At 35.5% G+C, this 18,070-nt stretch overlaps 1 protein-coding gene across 2 annotated transcripts in view; it reads right to left on the bottom strand.

Annotated features, from left to right (window-relative positions):
* Positions 1-18,070, bottom strand: part of PPP3CA (protein phosphatase 3 catalytic subunit alpha) — a 311,580-nt gene that overhangs the window by 43,378 nt on the left and 250,132 nt on the right. For both annotated transcript variants that reach the window (XM_079153824.1, XM_079153825.1), the window contains exons 7-8: positions 14,718-14,795; positions 12,478-12,572 (exon numbers count right to left, since the gene is read on the bottom strand). In XM_079153824.1, coding sequence (XP_079009950.1) covers positions 12,478-12,572; positions 14,718-14,795 — 173 coding nt within the window. The remainder of the gene's footprint in view (positions 1-12,477; positions 12,573-14,717; positions 14,796-18,070) is intronic.

Here is an 18,070-nt window from a genome sequence, read left to right as displayed (position 1 = left end):
ATGGATTCTGTCTAATTACTAACCAGGGTCCCTTAAGGTCCTTAAGTTAGGTCTCAGGTCCCTCATATGTATTATAAGGAATAATTTTTTATAATATTTTAGAATTTATATGATCTCTTTTCCATTTGAATGCTGCTAACAAACTTCTAAAAGAAAAACCTCATCATTAACACAATGACAGATTAATATTCTCAGTAATTTTACATGTTATTATTAATAGAACTTTTTCTTTCCCCACGTTTAAAAAAGAGTAACTTTTTCTTAAAAATCCAAATACACAAAAATATATTTTTTCTTAGAAATATAATGTATTCATGCAAAAATGCTCTTTGAGTAACCTTACAATAAGTTATCCATTAAATTTTATATTTTTGTATAGCTATATATCACCAAAACACATGAAAAAAATTAAACCAAATTAGTCCCAAATATCTGCAGTCACGAAATTCACAGTTAACATTTCATGTTCCACCTCCTACATCCTCCGCCCCTGCCACCCGCCTCCTACTGTTGTTGGGATTAAAAAACCCAACTGGAGCCCTAATAGTGTGCTTTTCTCTGAAGTACTTGAAAGACGTCCATTCCCAGTGCAATATAAATAATACAAACGGTTGTACTTTGAGAATCACTCAAGACCACCTCCTGAGGCCTTGTCTGAGAAATAAAGAGAGAAAAAAGCAAAAAAAGTCAACTAACAAGGAGTTCTTCTATTCTGCTGGCAACTTCACATGACCTCATGCCATTAACACTTTTATCAGAGGTCTGGAGAGAGACTGTGACGTATATATGGGCCTTATGCTATTAACCATAATTTAAAACAGACCAGACAGCACAGAAACAAATACTTTTCTGTTGCACCTGCAGGTGTGAAGAACAACTGGAAGAAAAATTGTTGTAATAGAATGAACACTAATCCCATGAATCTGGAGGCCTGCCTGGTAGTTCTTTTTCTCATGTCTGAATTAACATCTTAAAATTGTGCAATTCCTTGTCCCATTAACGTACCTGTAGAACCCTATCTTCAAAGGCATGCTTCTGTAGATTTAAAATCAGTAGTGAAAGTCTACTCCTACTTGGGTGAAAGGAATGTTGCACCTCTCCTATTAATAATACCACTGGGCTCCTGTATACAGTGAAGTCTAAGGAATAGAATTCGTACCTTATTCTGTTGTTCTCTCTAAAAAGTCAGGCACTAAATTGCTAGACCACAACCAAATCTGTAAAAAAGAAATGGTTGGGGGACTCTTGTTCTAAAATATGAAGATTTCATGAGGCATAAAAACTTTTATTTCATAAGAACCTGGTAACATTTGTCATTATCTTTCCATAATTGTTACCACACAGGGAAGCTGAGGACAAAGCAATAAATGGCAAGAAAGGAAAGATCAAAATAAATTATCAAAGTTAAAGGAAGCCATCAAAATATTGCTACCACGAAGCACTGTTTAGTTCACCAACATATGGGCTCAGCACTTTTGAAGTGGGTTTCAAGAGGAATACACGACTCTCCTTCTGAAAAACCTCAAGGTTTTCATATTTGAATAATAACCTGGTCTAGAATTAATGCTCCCAACACACCCAGGACCTTCCCAATGCTGCTAATCTTGTTTTAAGATAGGAGACAGTAGAGGTCAAAAGATAGAGAAGACTTGAATGTCAGTACTTCTGTCACTCTTTTGCTAACCTGTGACTGACCATTCACTCTCATCTTCAAGAGATGAGAAAGTGGGACAGAAAAGAAACAAAAATGAGAGGAAACCAAATGGGGACATTCTAGAATCACATTATAATCCATCCAGAAATAGCGAAAAAAAAATTGCATAATAGATCTAGGATGTGTTCTCCTTCCCATCCTTCCCCCACAGATGCCCTAGCAGAAAAACCAGCACCAATGTGTTCTTTTGGCAAAGTCCTAGCATCAGAAAGAGGTATCAGGGCTTGGCAGATACAAAGCTTGAGGCAGGATGCATGTACTCATATTCTATGCTGGTACACTGCATGAAAGGGGGTTTGAATCCTGGGAGACAAGCTATACAGTTTTAAAAAAATCTTTTTCTCAAAATGATTACTTTGTTGGTACAATTTTCATTTAAGAATATTTTCATTAAGAATCTGTAAATATATATATATATTCTTCACACATATGTGAAGAATATATCTTCACACAGGCATACTTTTTGTAGCATGCATTATGACACATGAACACAGTCTATGATTTCTTGCATTACTGTTATTATTACTGACTTAAATAAAAGGCAATTTACTAATTCATGACAGTTACTGTATTTGGTGAGCAAAGACTGCCCTTATAATTCATTTTTTCTGTATACCTCATATACTTCATAGGATTAGTCATAAAACATGTGTTTGAGTCATTTATCAACAGAGATCTCACATTTTCAATCTGTAGGTAATTTGACCATAATGATATTCTTCAGTAGGAGGAATTTAACATTTACACTACATGATTTAGTACCTAATACAGAGTTCTTCATAGGCAACTTCTAAGTAAGTTCCATGTAATGACTAAATTTTTAATAAAGTAGATATTTATTATTAGTGGATACCAACAATATATATCTTACTTGAAACTGCAAGATTTTTGAACAATAAATTTTACTGTGTATATTTAAGGTATATAGCATGATGTTATAAGATACACATGAAGAGTACCCTGTTAACTGTAATGATCAAATAACATTTTCATCATTTCACATAATTACTGTTGTTTGTTTTTGTGGCCAGAGAAGCTACATTCTACACATTTGTTTGAGTCAAGGGTATACTTATGTCACCACGTACCATTCTTTTATGACCACATCTAGCCCTGGCCCAATATCTCTTACTCCTCAGATGGGAAAGTCCTCTCAATCCTTATGTAAGTCATCTTCATGATGCCTACAACAATAGTTTTAACTTTTTTACAGGCCTCCCTCATAAAATTTGGGTAATAATATCTTACCTACATGAAGAAGGGAGGCTGAACTAAATATTTCTGGGAAATAACTTCAGCCAATCCTATGATTACATGTGCTAGTGTGTGCAAGCATGTCCAGTGTACATTCAAGTACACGTGTTTCCCTTCTTAATAATACAGCATTAGCATATTATAGATCAGGTTCTTATTCAAAGATAGAACTGTGGGTAGAGTAGTTAAAAGAAGATGAGGGAACAGATGGAGAGGCATAAATCCCTTTGATGCTTTTACAGTGTTACATACCAGATTTGACATATAGTTGATGCTCATGGTGTTAGTTGAAGAAAAGATCAAGCAAAGGAAACAAAGCAACGACAAGAGTGAGAGAAAGAAGAAAGAAAAAAGGTAGGAAAAAAGACAAAGAAGTTTTCAGAAACAGAGAATATGATCTTACCAGAATACTAAACATATAACTCACCCTGTAGAAAGAGAAGTCTGAAGGGAGAATGAAGGAATTTAGAAAATGAAGGAATTTAGAAAATGAAGGCACTGTGCCACCTCAGAGACTACACTCTTTGTTTTCCAATTGTAAGAGAATGTAATGGGAATGAAATAACACTGGCTCTGTCATAGCAATTATGTGAATGTTATTTAAGCTTTACCTTCCCAACTTGTAAAATAGAAATGATAATAACTTGATCTCTCACTTCTTAAGTACAAAGATCAAATCTAATAATATATGTAGTCAATACACATGATAATACATATGATCAGATGAAATACTTGTCATCTGAGAAATATGAGGTGCAATGCCTCAGTTTCAGATTCCTTAAGGAAGAGATGTCTATTTTTTGGATAGTTTGCCATTTTATAATCCCACCTAATAGGTCACATCTATATCCTGGGATGCAGAGAATCTGGGACCAAAAAGTGATCCTGGGATTTAGCTCAAGTCAAGTCAAACAGTGTGAATCATTACTACAACTAAAATCTCACAGAGAATTGAATTTCTTCCAGTACATGTATTTTGTTAACAAGAAAGAATAACTGATGAGTTCCTTGCCAGTTTCAGTTGGCTATTGTTTTATGTTCTAATCCATATTATTATAATGCTCAAAAAGGGCCTAAGTAAGCCCAGACTAAAACCAGAGAGCTTTGGCTGAAACTTTAAGATTTCAGAGAAGATGCAAGGTCACAATAAGCACTGTGCCCCTGGCCTGCTCTTATTCAATGCAGGTAATACTTTCATCTCCAAATTTAAAGAAAGGGTAAGTGTGCCCTAGTAAGAGGTACCTGGAAATCAGAGTTCCCTCTTCTCCATCACAGAACCACCTTTTAAACTTGTAGTTGGTATTAAGTCTTGGATGTAGCTTGAATTGGTTTTAGATTGATATCTCTTAAGATATTCTTGGTACTGAGTTAGTACTATGTCTATATATTTGTTATCAACATTGTTTCTCATGGAAATAATAGAGTTTGGCAGATCTAGAATTTCTATATAATGAATATCAAGTGACAGCGTAGTTGTTCAAGTCTTTAACATTACTTCTATAGTGTTGCCCCCTATAAATGCTTTGCAGAGCATTAGGTTTCTAGAGTAGCTGGTTTCAGTTCATTGTAAGACTCTTTTGACCGTCAGAGCTAACAGAAAAAAAAGATTTCAATGACTCAGGATGCATTCTGTTGTTGTTCCTGTTCAAGGGACAAAAGGACACTTGATGGTGAATCTTTGTGAAAATGTATGGAGGCTTCAGCCTCCAGGTAGGGCCTCTGTTTCCTGTTAAGGTCCCACATAATTGTGAGATCTGAAATTCAGTAATCCTATAGACTTTAATTCTAAGCACTTAACTCATGTTCTTACTTTGTTGAAGGTCCACAGTTACTTCACTGACTGATTTTATAATCACGTGGTGGTGATTTTTAAGAAACCAAGAAGGTTATTTATTAAAGCAAAAGTATATAGATTACATGTAGATTAATGCAGTTAGAATATACAGTGAGAATAATTCTTAAACATTAAATCCTAATGGGTAATTTTCTACTTTACCTTTCTTTCCATTAATTAAATGTTTAAATGAAACCAAGTACATACTGGCCTAAAACTAACCTACATAAAACGTGGCCTTTGGCAGTGACACTTACACATTGGAACTGAATAAACAGAGGCACAAGTGTAAGTGCTTGAGGGGATACTCTTTAAAGGAGAAATGAATTATTTATTTTAGAAAAAATGTAAAGGGTACTCTAACTGCATTTTTAAAATAATGAAAATATTTGGATATACAATACTCATATAATTTTAAAGTGATAATAAGCGACTTTTCATTTCAAAACCTTTTCTTTTCACATTGAAGAACAGAGTCACCTAAACACAACAGAGTAATGATTTGAAGAGCTTTTCCCTGTGAAAACTGCCCTGAGACTTTCATACAACAAAGATGAGTCAGAAGAGCAGAGAGAGGTTAATAGGTGGACTCTGGAGGCAGCAGGCTGAGTTTCAATCTCAGTGCTATCTGTGACTAGCTTCTGTGAACTCTGGGGACAATGTGCAACCCCTCTGTGCCCTCGTTTTCCATCTATCTAATCAAGATTATAAGGTAATTCAAAGGGACGTTGAGAGAGTAAATACATTTAGACACAGAAAACTCAGCAGTGTCTGCACATGGTAAGTACTAAAGAATGTTATTATTGGTATTATGGACTATTTGTAGGAATAAAGCAAATGGAATATGCAGAGAATGCTATCAAAGTCAAGGGAGATATCAATATTTACAAGATACATTACCAACCTAAGATTTAAAAAAAATATATCCAGCTGTATCCCTCACAGTGACAATAAAAACGACAATGGGAAAAAAAAAGGTAATAATCACAGCGAGATGAATTCTACATATTGAAGATCCCTGGATACAAGTTAGTGAGGAGCATTCTGCTGAAACCTCTTCGATGAATGCTATCCATTCTTCTCAGAGGGGTGATTTCTCTAAAAACCAGTCAAAACCTCCCAATCTCAAGCTCTATTCAGCTTTCAATGCCTACATTAACTTCTTATATTCATAATAAAAGAACTAACACTAAGTTTTGTCCATAAGTTTCTGCTTTGCCCCTAATGAATTCTTACATTCCACACTGTTTCTTCGTACATTCTCCCAGTTTTAATAGTCATTATGAGGAAATAATCTTTCTACTTGGTAGAAATGTAACATGCTTCTAGGGCTGAAGAATAACAATGTTTATTAAAGAAATCAAAAAAATGAATTTTTGAAGCAAAGTATCTTACTTGTTGTTTTGCTTAAATTAAAAAATAAACCACAAAAGCAAAAAAAAAAAAAAAAAAAACACATAAAGCAAAGAACTTGGTCTACAATTTGTCAGCAAATATCAAATAATAAAATACTGCCATGAATATACATTCACAATTTTTTATATTTAAATAAGTGATCTGAGGCAGAGAGTTGTGCAAAATCAATTAAGAAGAGTTTTAGAGACGGTGGGGAAAAAACTAAGGGCTGGGCAAACTTCAGCCGTGGGGAAAAATCTCTGGATCAATGTTATCCAATGTGTAAACACCTAGTGAGCCTATTTACAGCTGTGGTTTAGGGACATAAAAATGCTTTAAAAATGTTGGTATCAATGATAAACATTATGATCAAGCTCCACAGGTTTCAGACACTGTAAAAAAGGACCACTGTTGTAAAAGGTTCAACTTGGTAGGAAAGTGATTTTTTTTTTTTTTTTTTTTGATGTGTAAAATAAGAGATGTGATTCAGGGATGCCTAGACCCTGTGCTACTCTCCTTCCAGGGACTCCTCATCTCAAACCCAGGATAAGGATATGATCTAGCTGGTTCTGAATTTGGCTCCTATACCTGAAGGACATCAGATATCAAGGTCCTACAGGAAGAAAAACATGGTGTAGTATGGAATGAGCTTCCCAGGTCTGCCATTCTGAACTGTGTAGACAGTGCCACTGAGGGCTCCTGCTCTAAGTCAAGGATCAAGGCAAGCTGGCTTCTAATATGGTACATCAGCTCCTAGATGTTCACATCATGACCATCAATAAGATTCTTATCTTGGTTCATGATATCAGCAATTATTATAATGGCATTTTTCTGCCAAGCAAGAATTATTTTTATTTATCAATGTTATCTTCTTGGAAAATATTTAAGGTTACAGAAAATGTCATATTTTGGGAACACACACAAAAATGCTTTTTAAAATTTTTTTCAAAATCAGCAATTCTAAGTTGTCTAATTGAAAAAATTTGAAATATCCCAATAGGTTTTACCCTATCAGAAAGGGTAGACTTAGCTGGGTGCAGGGGTACACACTTGTAATCCCAGTGGCCCAGTAGACTGAAGCAGGAAGATCTAAAGTTTGAAGCCAGTCTCAGCAATTTAGAAAGAACCTGAGCAACTGAGCAAGACCCTGTCTCAAAATTGAAAAAATACAAAGGGCTGGGGATGTGGTTCAGTGGTTAAATGTCCCTGGGTTCAACCCCTCATACCAAAAAAAAAAAAAAAAAAGAAAAAGACTTTTGCATCTTAAAATTTTAGTATACGATGTTCTTCTTGTTCATCTTCTAAATCCAATTTTCTAGCTCTCTGTTCCCAACTACTTTAATATTAAATTCATTTTTCCCTTGATTGTCATTTTAATCTTGGTCTTGATTGCTATATTAGTTTGGCTGCCACTTATATTTTCCTCTCAACCCAAAATATGTTTCATATGTTTCATTTAATACATTTCCTTAATTTTACTGTCAGTAGCTTTTCCTGAAACAGAGTTTTAAACCTCTGGTATATGTGATTATATTTATCTAAATACATTCCATATATCCATTAACTCATCCACTTACCCACCCACCCAAGAACTCATCTGAATTACAGAGAACTTGCCCCACATGGAAATCTTATGCAATAAACTTTGGATCCTTTCAAAGCACAGGTGTTTCTGTAGAGAGAAAAAGGCCCTGCTTTTTTTTTTTTTTTTTTAATCTAGGTATAAGACACATTTTTCCAGAGGTTCATTAAAGTGTTTTACAAACTAAATTTTCAAGCAGTGTTTGCATCTGCCACAGTATTTCTCAATCCTAAGTGATTGTACTGTTAAATGTCACTTCCTCAGTTAAGTTTTTCTGTCTCCACAGACTAATTTCCAACCTCCTATCATGCTACTCTTTTCTGTGTAGCATTTTCCAAATGTACTTAAATGTTTGTTGGTTGAATTATTTATTTAATATCTATCACATTACCAGATTATGAAGCACACTAGGGCAAAGACCATGTCTGTCTTGTTTAATTTATATCCCCAACACCCAGCATGGTGCTTGGTATATACCAAGTTTTTTGTAAAAGTTGGTTGTATTAGTGTATGGATGTGGTTGAAGTCATTTTTTCCAGGGGGCAAATTATGAAAGAAAAAATAAAGCTAGGTTTCATTACTTCATGTTTCATATGTCTGGTGTATTCAAGAAATTAGGAAATAACTTTTCCTTTAGGGATCAGATTCACAGAAGAAAAACAATTCAAATGCTCAAAGGGCTCTGCAAATGTTTAACTCCAATTTGGAAAGGGCATTGGCACTGATTGCAGCAGTAATTTCAAGTGAGATAAAAAAATCTCTGGGTCAATATTGATAGGGCACTACTGGGCACTGTCTTCTATTAATTCCTAGAAAGAAATGCTCCAATTGATACACATATTGACTGCCTACCAGGTACAATGTATGCAGTCTGACTTCACAACATTAACTTACCATGCACAATGTTAATTCAAAAGCTTCCTATTTCAAACTACTGACAATCTGACTGGTATGTAACTGAAATATATAGGAAAGCCAACTAAAAAACATGTGATATGTACACGAGAAAATGACAGTTACTGAACACATTCAAAGGAAGTCTTCATGGAAACACAGATGGAAAGGGTCTAGTCTACTTAGATGGGCAAAAGTGCAAGCCAAGCATTTTAGATGGAAAGAAGTATGTGGGCTGAGATGTGGAGAGATGGAAAGTCAAAAGCTGTTCAGGGAAATGAGCAGAGCAAGTTGGCTACAGTAAAGGGTTCACTCAGAGAAGTGAAGAGAGAGGTCAGAAGGTAGGTAAAATAATATGTAGTTAAATGATAAATAAAAAGCTGAAGAGAAGCAGCATTTTTCTTTCAGCTTTTGGGAAGCCCTAAACCAATGAGTGGCACAATAATAACATACCATATACAATGACAATAATATCTTAATATTGCCACAGCATTTCGTTTCAAAGCAATTGCATGTATTATTCACAAAAGAACATTTTCCCTTATTTTACAGAGATAACACTGCACAGCCAATAAATTTAAATGAGTTGTTTAATGGCACAACTGTGATTCAAACCTACATCTTTTGCCCTGGCATCTTGCAGTTTTCGGAGTGAGGAAACAGAAGCAGGGAGACTGGCAAGAAAACAATTATGTTAAGGCAGACTGGAAAGGATAAGAACGCACTGAATTAATGTGGGCTACACCAAGAGATGGAACACTCAGTCCTCAAAACTTCACAAGTACTTCTTCTTAACTATAGGCAATTAAGAACTACCAACCAGAACTACTGGGTATTTAAATATACATCCGGTCACAATTATTACTCATTTTAAGATGGCAGAACAAACCTATTTTTCTTATTCTTTTATTTTGTCCGAATTACTGCTGTCTTAATCTGCAAGAGCTTTACAAATCAAATCATACTGTAACTATTAGGTTAAAATTCCAGAGTCCTTTATGGTCATCCATCTCTAAGAATCAGATGGTTAACTCAGAGATTTTTCAGTGTTATTTTCCCATTAATTGTTTTTTGGAGGAGATCACAACACAATTTCATTGTGTTGCTTTTTAATATTCTAGTTAACATTGATTTTATTCAAAAAGAATAATCTTCATTTTAGCAGTGAATAATTGACTCTCACTCCCACATACTGTACACACTGTTAACATAATAGCTTTAAAGTGCTTCAGAAAATTTACACAAAAGTCTTTTGAAATTATGCACAAACTAAAGAATATGTTTTTCTCCTTCCTATCAGTTCTCTTGGGAGAAATTCTTCTTTTATGAAAAGGTTCCCTAAATGAAACACTTCTATCCCCTTCCTAAAAGACTGTTCTACCCCAAAGCAAGAGAAAGGAATAAAGGAACTACAAAATCTCAAAGATGCTGTGCACTGATACCAATTTTTTTTTTAAGTTCCTACCTCATTATCTCAGAACCATATACAAAGAGGGAACATACACCATATGTGAGAAGTGGCTCTGGTCTCAAGAAAAATCATGTTACCCAGAATTAGAAAGAACAAAAAGAAGCAAGATGGTTATTATGGAATAAAATGCCAATTTTCTTTATTTTTATTATTCTGTTTTTGTTGAACTGCTAGAAAACTTGTTTGTACATGATACTTAGCAATCAGTCTCTGAAAAGAACATAACTTTTTTGGGCATTCCTTTCCCTAGGTTTAATAGAACAAATTTTAAATGTCACAGAATAATAAAAATCTTTGTTCATATTTTACACACTTAAGATAAATTATAGGATCATGGTGTGGGGTGTGTAATATGACCTACTGAGTTCTTTTTCTAAACTTTTAATTTATTTTTTAATTTTTAAATTTATTTGTTCTGCTTGGTGCTACCTCAGATGCCTTCTCTAGAGCAAGACTGAGAACCCTGGATATTGGTTTTATACACAAATATTTGCTGCTTTCAAAGAACTTCACGTTTTGACTTTGTGTTTTCCTCTTTCCTATCAAACACAGGCCACTCTTTATTATTCAGGTCCTGTCTTATCTTACACAAGGACTTCTCTGACCATTCTAGAAAATTACCCCTTGTCAAATGTATTTGGTATTGACTGCCTTAGTTTCAGCTAAATCATGTTATGCCTTGTATTTTTAGTAAATCTCTGAAATCTTACTTTGTCAACAGCCTTACAAGCACCTGGCATGCAGAGAACACATATTATTTGACTTTGAAAACTTCTTGCCACAATAGGCAGCGCTGCATTGTCTTGTGCTCCCCACCACCCTCAAGTGTGACAGGAACTGTACTGTGTCTACTGATGATTATGCTTCTGGCTACAGAAAAAAGGGGGCCCAAACTGTCAAAATAGCCATGAAAAAGATTTTATAGTGAGAGCAAGCTCCACCGAGCAGATGTCACTCTCTGGGCTGGGGGTAAGGGAGTGGGAGGGTTGCAGGCTCCATGAGTAGGAAAGAGCAAGTGTGTGGAGGGAGAAGGAAGGAACAGGAGAGCTGGGGCAGCACTGTGATTACTCCTGGTTTGCCTTGTGCAGGAAGAGCCCTGATAGCTCCAGAATATATGAAGGGCGGGCGTGGTCTGTCTCTGAGAGGGAAGAAGTGGGAAATACTAGATGGGGAAAGTGGAACACAGGGAAACTGAGGCAACAACCTATTAAGGACAGAACACTCAACAGGCACTTGGGCATACTGGAGGTGAAGGCCCCCATTAGGCATCCCAGACACCAGGCCGAGGACAGGAAGGTATCCATCACACCCGACTTATGCATGGGAACAGCTCCTAATTCCAGGAGTTTTCAGACTGACTCAGAAACTAGGCTACCTTTTTCTGCTTTTCATGGGCTATATTTCACCTCACATAGGGTTGGTTGATTTTTCCCTTTTTGTTTCCATTTCTCTTATCTCTGAAAGTCATACTCAGACTTGATACCTATGTAATGTGCAGACCAATGTTGACTAGAGGTCATGCCACTTCCACATCTGAGCACCTATTCTGGCATACCTGTAACACCTACTATGATTCCAAATCAAGAAACTACCTGAAGGAAAGAAGGTAATAATAATGGATCCCTTGCTTTCCTTCTTTTTTCCACAGTAAGTAAATAATGTCCTCTTGTTTCCCTGTCACCCCTCACAACCTCCAGGCATACTGAATATGGAATTTCAGAAAGCAAGCACAGGTCAGTGAACCTGAAGGTTAGGTTTCATCCCAGTTCATTACTTCCTGAATGACTGACCTCAGGCAAGGCAATTAACCATGGAGATTCATTCTGCATACCAAAAAGGGGGAGATTTGGCAAATGATATTTACCTTGAAGCTTACTTTTTCTTATTTTTTTTTTTTTTTAAAGAACTGAACATGTACTTGCCTAGAAAGGGGCTATAGTTTCTTTAAGCTGCATACTTTTTTGTTGACTATTTGTACATAGGATCTCACTATTCTTATTCAAATACACATTCTTTTTAGTGACCATAATTTTAGGTTACCTTGCATTACTGTTTTTAAAATGTCTCTAACTGCCTGTGCAGCAGCTGGTACTGTTTTGAGACTTTAGAAATATCTTAGAAAATATTTTAATAGTACTAATGCCTGGGCCCCACCACTGACCAAATCAACCTTTATGTTCAAGTATAATCATAAAATTGGCATCAAACAAAAATTGAAAAAGTAAGGGAAAAATAAATGGTTAAAAACGTTTATAAGCAAACCAAAATAAGGCAGGTTAAAGGTTTATTGCACATATTATACAAGACTGAAAGAAGAATTTTAAAAGGCTTACCTTTGTTATTGTATACATCTAAATAATTTGGTGCTGAAAAAATTGTAATTAGAGAAGGGAAGCCTGTTGTTTGGCTTTTCCTGTACATGCGATACCTAAAAACAACAAATACAAGTTAAAACAAGGCGAGGGTGGAAAAAGGGTGATACTAAATTACAGATTTGGAAACAGAAATTTAAATGAATTAAGTTCTGTCTTTCAAAGAGAATTCAATTACATAACACTAAATAAAATGTTCTCTCTGAAGTCTGTTACAATCCATTTCAGGAGTGACAATGAAAACAACGATCATGTATTATTTCCAAATAGGCATCTTCTAAATTCAGCAAACTTCAGAGGAGGGCAGAATTTTGTGGAAAACTACAGTTTATTTGCTTACTTGAAAATATGTTGAGTGCATCAATTAATATCAATAGTAATTTTTATTCAAAATGAGCAATTGATGAATTCCTTATCGGGAAAATCGTGAGTATGTCACCCAGGTTTTGTTTCTAGCTGTCAGGTATGCATAGTCAGCTTCAGTGTACAAAGTTGAGGTGCTAGGATTTAGTGTTACCACTGTCTTTCACACTGATAATCTGCCCCTTGACAAAACTCCATTCCATAAATGAAATGCTTCTAGAATATTTAGAGAAGATTTTACTAGTTTGTTTTCTTCTGAAATAGGTAGTATATCTGAAGTTCCAAAAAGAAAAAAAAATAAAATGTTTAAATTTATGAATTTTAAAATGGCTACCTACCTATCAAATGTACTATTTGAGCTACTTTTAGAACCCAGCTGTGTAAGACATGGTGGTTCATCTGCCAGAAATAACCAATGCAGGACACCGAGGAAATGATAAAATTTTGTTCCATAGCAGTGCTTCTAAATGGATATTCCTTAATCTATTTCATACAACTCATGAGATGCTTTTTGGCCCTGATGGAAAAGATTCAGTGTCCTCTATTTTTTTTGATTATTTGAGGAATAAAGTGCTATTTTATGAATTAAGTTTTGCTTCAGTAGAAAAAGGCAACTGGATTGTTGGTTTATTTCCAAAGTTCTTATGGCTGTTCTGTTTTATTACTGATTACTTAAATATTACTCTGCTGAGACAATAATCTTTAACCTGGAGACACCAGCAAAGATGGGTAATAAATAAACTTCTAAAACAGAAACAGTCTCAATTGGTATTTCCATAGATTTAATCAGATATTCTTTGAAATCACTCAATCTAGGCAAAATGCTTATATATAACCTTTATACAATACTGCAGACTTATAGAAAAATGCCTGGTTATAAGTGGTCTTTGTATATTGCTCTATTTATTGGACCATTTTATGTCAAAAATATTGACAACCTTCTGAAATTCTAATGGTTACAAGTTATCAAGATAATTGATCTTTCTCCTCTCTACTGACTAACTGCTTCAAAAGAAAAGCTAACTTTGAAAGGAATTTAGTTTTTGCTTTGCTTCTGGCACATGCTTGATGGGGGTCTCCTTAGGAACATAGGTATCTATGTTGTCAATTTCAGCATAAAGGTTGTAAAATCCAAAATCCAGAATATGAACATATGTGCTTAATAATTTAAAGGCAAACAAACAATGCCTTTCAGTGGAACATAATGGAAAAGGGTATACAATCTCAAATCCTAAAATTTATTATGTCAATTTCCCCCTCATGCAGATTTAATGAACTGATGAAGTAAACATACTTGACACTTAGTTTTCTAAACTCTGAAAATTGATCTATGGTTTAAAAATTTACCAAACAATACAAAATCAATTTTATGTAATTATGTGGTTGGAACATATGATTTTTTTCCCTTTGTTTAAATGCCCCTATATTTTTTCCTTTAGAATGCTACAGGGGTCAGAAATTATATTCTTTAAAACAAGAATACAACATGCAATATATTTTAAATATTTACATGAGATTCTTATTCATGTTGCCAACCAAGACTCAAAAGAAGTTGCTAATTTACTCAATTTGAAGACTGAGAAATAAGGGGATGGGGGCATGCCCTTATAGTACTTCAGAAAAGCTGAAAATTGACTTATTCAAACTAAAGATTGAAGAACTTTAAATGGGACTTGACCGCCTGGAACTCTGTCATACCTATCTCGTCAGAGACCATTTTAAGATCTAATTCTGTCTGGGAGTCAGAGCTTGGAAAAAGGGAATCTGCACCGTCTGAGCACAGGAGAAGTTCTGAGAAAGGGGCAAGGCAGTCTTCCCAAACCCTCAAGTCAACTCACCCTGCATCTTGGGCTTCATGGGCTCGGAGTATAGATAACAAGTTATTGTGCTGCAAGAATTCACAAACAGCTGGGTAACTGCCAGAGACAGAAAGAAAAGAGAAGTATCTGTTATTAAGTCATCAGGAGTCCCACATTTACCTCTAATGTCCAGGGCAGTTTGATCAAGCATAATCCAACGTACATCATTTCTGAAACAAGCCTCTTGGTGCTAATGACAGGTTTTTCCCTATGGCAGACATATTATCAAGAGCAGTTTATCTCAACACATTGACATCTTGACTTAGTATAAATGTCTAACAAACGATTCTTGTGTTTGTCTTAAAAGTTGCAAACTTGAAGGACTCCATTATAAGTGAAATTGAAACTACAAATTAAAACTTGAAAAACCTATTTTACAATCACTGTGTTTCTTCTGCAAGAGTTTTTAATGAAATAATGTGTTACAAAATGAACAAATTTTTTACACTTCAAAACCAATACTCATAAACAAACTGCAAATATTCACTGAAACCCAAACTATATATACAATAGGCTACATTTATCCATTATAAAAATAGCACTTTGGGGTAATATTTTAGCTGTTTATATTAATAAAATAATTTATCATAAAAAAGGAGATGGATGTATTTTATATACATTTGTATAAATTCCCTGATCAACAGGAAATAAAATACCACTAAGATGGCATAGAGCAATTGATTGTAAGAAAGTTTCAGTTCCTTGACAAAAATGGGATCAAATACTGAAAAGAATTTCTGTGCACATTCATATGTGTGTTTGTGTGTGTGTGTGTTTTGCAAGAGAGAGAAAAAAAGGAGACATCCATGAGGCCTCCCCTTCCTAGCCGTCCCAGGTCAACCTGGTCAATAAGCCACCCACCTGATGGTCAGGAGTACACTTACAGACTGGAGAAGGTGGCCTGGGCCTCTATGTGGGAATGTGCCCATACAGTACCTAAGACCAGAAGCTGAACAACACATTTCTTCAAAGTCTGTTCTACTTAAAGAAAAGGTGAGTGTTTACTCTTTCCAGATAAGTTGGAAAATAAACCTTTATTTCAGAGACAACGGCTGTTTTTTAAAAAATAGCAGGTTGGTTTGGTATATATTTAACTCTAAATGCCCAGTTAAGGAGCATCATAGAGTATCTTCTAAATAAATATTCCTCCCCCATCCCTTGAGCTCGTTATAGTTCTCCCACATTTGTCTCTTTATAAGACAGTGTGTTATCTTGTTACATTGTTAGATGGGGACTGCCTGTCTAGGTTTGTCACTTGCCTTTGGGTGGAGGGCTTGGTTACACTCTCCCCAACTCCTCCTTTTTGGAAAAACTTACACTACTCTTATGAAAATATAATTTTTAAATATTCTATTCATGCTAAGTTTGACACCATAATATATTTAGACTGTGTTTTTCCCATGAAAAATATATGATTTTTAATGGAAATCTGACAAAACATAAAATTAACTAAGCAGTGATTTGTTGATTAATAGTTATTACATGAGGGACACTCTTATTTACATGGAAAGAACTCATTTTGAAGAAAAACTTTATAAATTTAAAAACATGCATAGTCAAATGCTCAAGCTTTTAAAGAATTACCCACAGTTTCCTAACTAAATTTAAAAAAATAATTGTATATCCCCTAGATTCCCATTATTGGTGAAGTACTTGCCTAGAATGCATTAAAATCTTAAATAGTAATTGAAAAGCAACCAAAACATTCTATAACATTTCTATATTTTTTAATGGAAATGATCACAAAGCACATAATATTCAAACCTGAAAAGCCATATATTTATATAAATACATATATATATTATATATGTGTGTGTGTGTGTGTGTGTGTGTGTGTATGTGATAGAAAAGTAGAGTCTTGAATACCTTAATACCACAGAGAGAGTTGGAAAATCATTTATTACCCAATAATTTATCAGAGACCCAGTAATGATTTGTTCTATTTTTTAGAAGGAGGGGAGGGGTGCAATGATAAGTCAGCCAGGGTTCTGTCCTGAGGGTGTTTATAATCGAGGTAGGAATACATATAGAACATTATAATTTTTTTAAAAATGACTGAGGAATAAGATAAAATAGCACAAGTTTTATTCAACCATTATGAAGCAAGAAACCATGCAGTTTTGTAGTTAATTAGGGAACTGTGAAAAATCTCCTTTGTGTGAGATCTTCAAGGAAATGATGTTTGTGGATGATGGAAAAGGGGTAGAATCCTATCCAGAAGGGGTAGATAGAATGTGGACTGAATAAGAACAAAGGTAAAGTAGGAAAAACAGACAATGTGACAACCAGCAAGAAAACCGGGTTGTTACTAGAGAAAATAGCTCCATTATATTAGCTACGTTCTGCTTATTTGCCTCTTTTTCTTTCTACAGCATATTAAACTGTATTTTAAATTTCGAATTAAATCTCAGTTGAAGACTCTATGACTCAGCCAGCAGGCATTATTAAAATGCTTTTTTTTATGGTTATATCTTTGTGGACACTCCATGTGCATTTTTTACCTCCTAAAAGGTTAACTCTTTTGCCCTGTATTGGCGAAATGATCACCTGAGAAGCCTTCACTCCGAGCCCCCTCATCCCAATCCCAATCTCTGCAGGACTGCTGTATCCTCTTTCCATAATGTACATATCTAATGCATCACTTATGCTGTGATGCAAATTATGTTCACACATCTACCCTCCAGGGATAGTGAGTGCCTTCTAATAGGGGCACTGCTTCCTGCTCTTCCCACCTAAATGCTTGGCCACAATCTGTCAGTTTATTAGAGCTCAACCTCAGTTGGGAAGGTAGCCTCAAGAGAGCCAGTTAAGCAGGTTAGAGGAGCGAAGGGTTTCTCTCCTGCCTTCAGCAAAGCAGAGGCCTGGAGACTGCTACCACTTATCAAAGTACCCAGTTGGCAGCCTGCACTTCCTAGGTGTCCTCATCCTTTCCCAGCCCCACCCAGTTATCACTCTGCCTCTGCTTCTTGGGGCCTGCCGAAGGCGGGTACTCAGTCCTGGATGACCTGGGTCTTCCCAGAATCTGTCAGATCTATCTTTATCTAGCACTTGCTGCATTTCTTCTTTGCTCCAGGGTTCTCCAACTAATATGATTTTACCCACCAGGGTTCCAACTCTTCTGCAAGACTTCTGCAGAGCTTAAGTCCTAGCTCACACTTGGCTGCTGGCGGCCTCAGGAATGGCAAGCAATCTTTATTGAAGGTAAACTTTTTGTTTTATTTTGTGATGCTAGGGATTCAATCTAGGGTTTGTGTGTGCTGGGCAAGCACTCTACCACTTAGCTACACCTGTACGCTAAGGCAAACTTTTTATCCAAGTAAAATACCTATACA

Source organism: Sciurus vulgaris, assembly GCF_902686455.1.
Source record: "Sciurus vulgaris genome assembly, chromosome: 9".
Lineage (NCBI taxonomy): Eukaryota > Metazoa > Chordata > Mammalia > Rodentia > Sciuridae > Sciurus > Sciurus vulgaris.
Note: the sequence above shows the minus strand (reverse complement) of the source record. Positions and strands in the feature narration are given on the sequence as shown.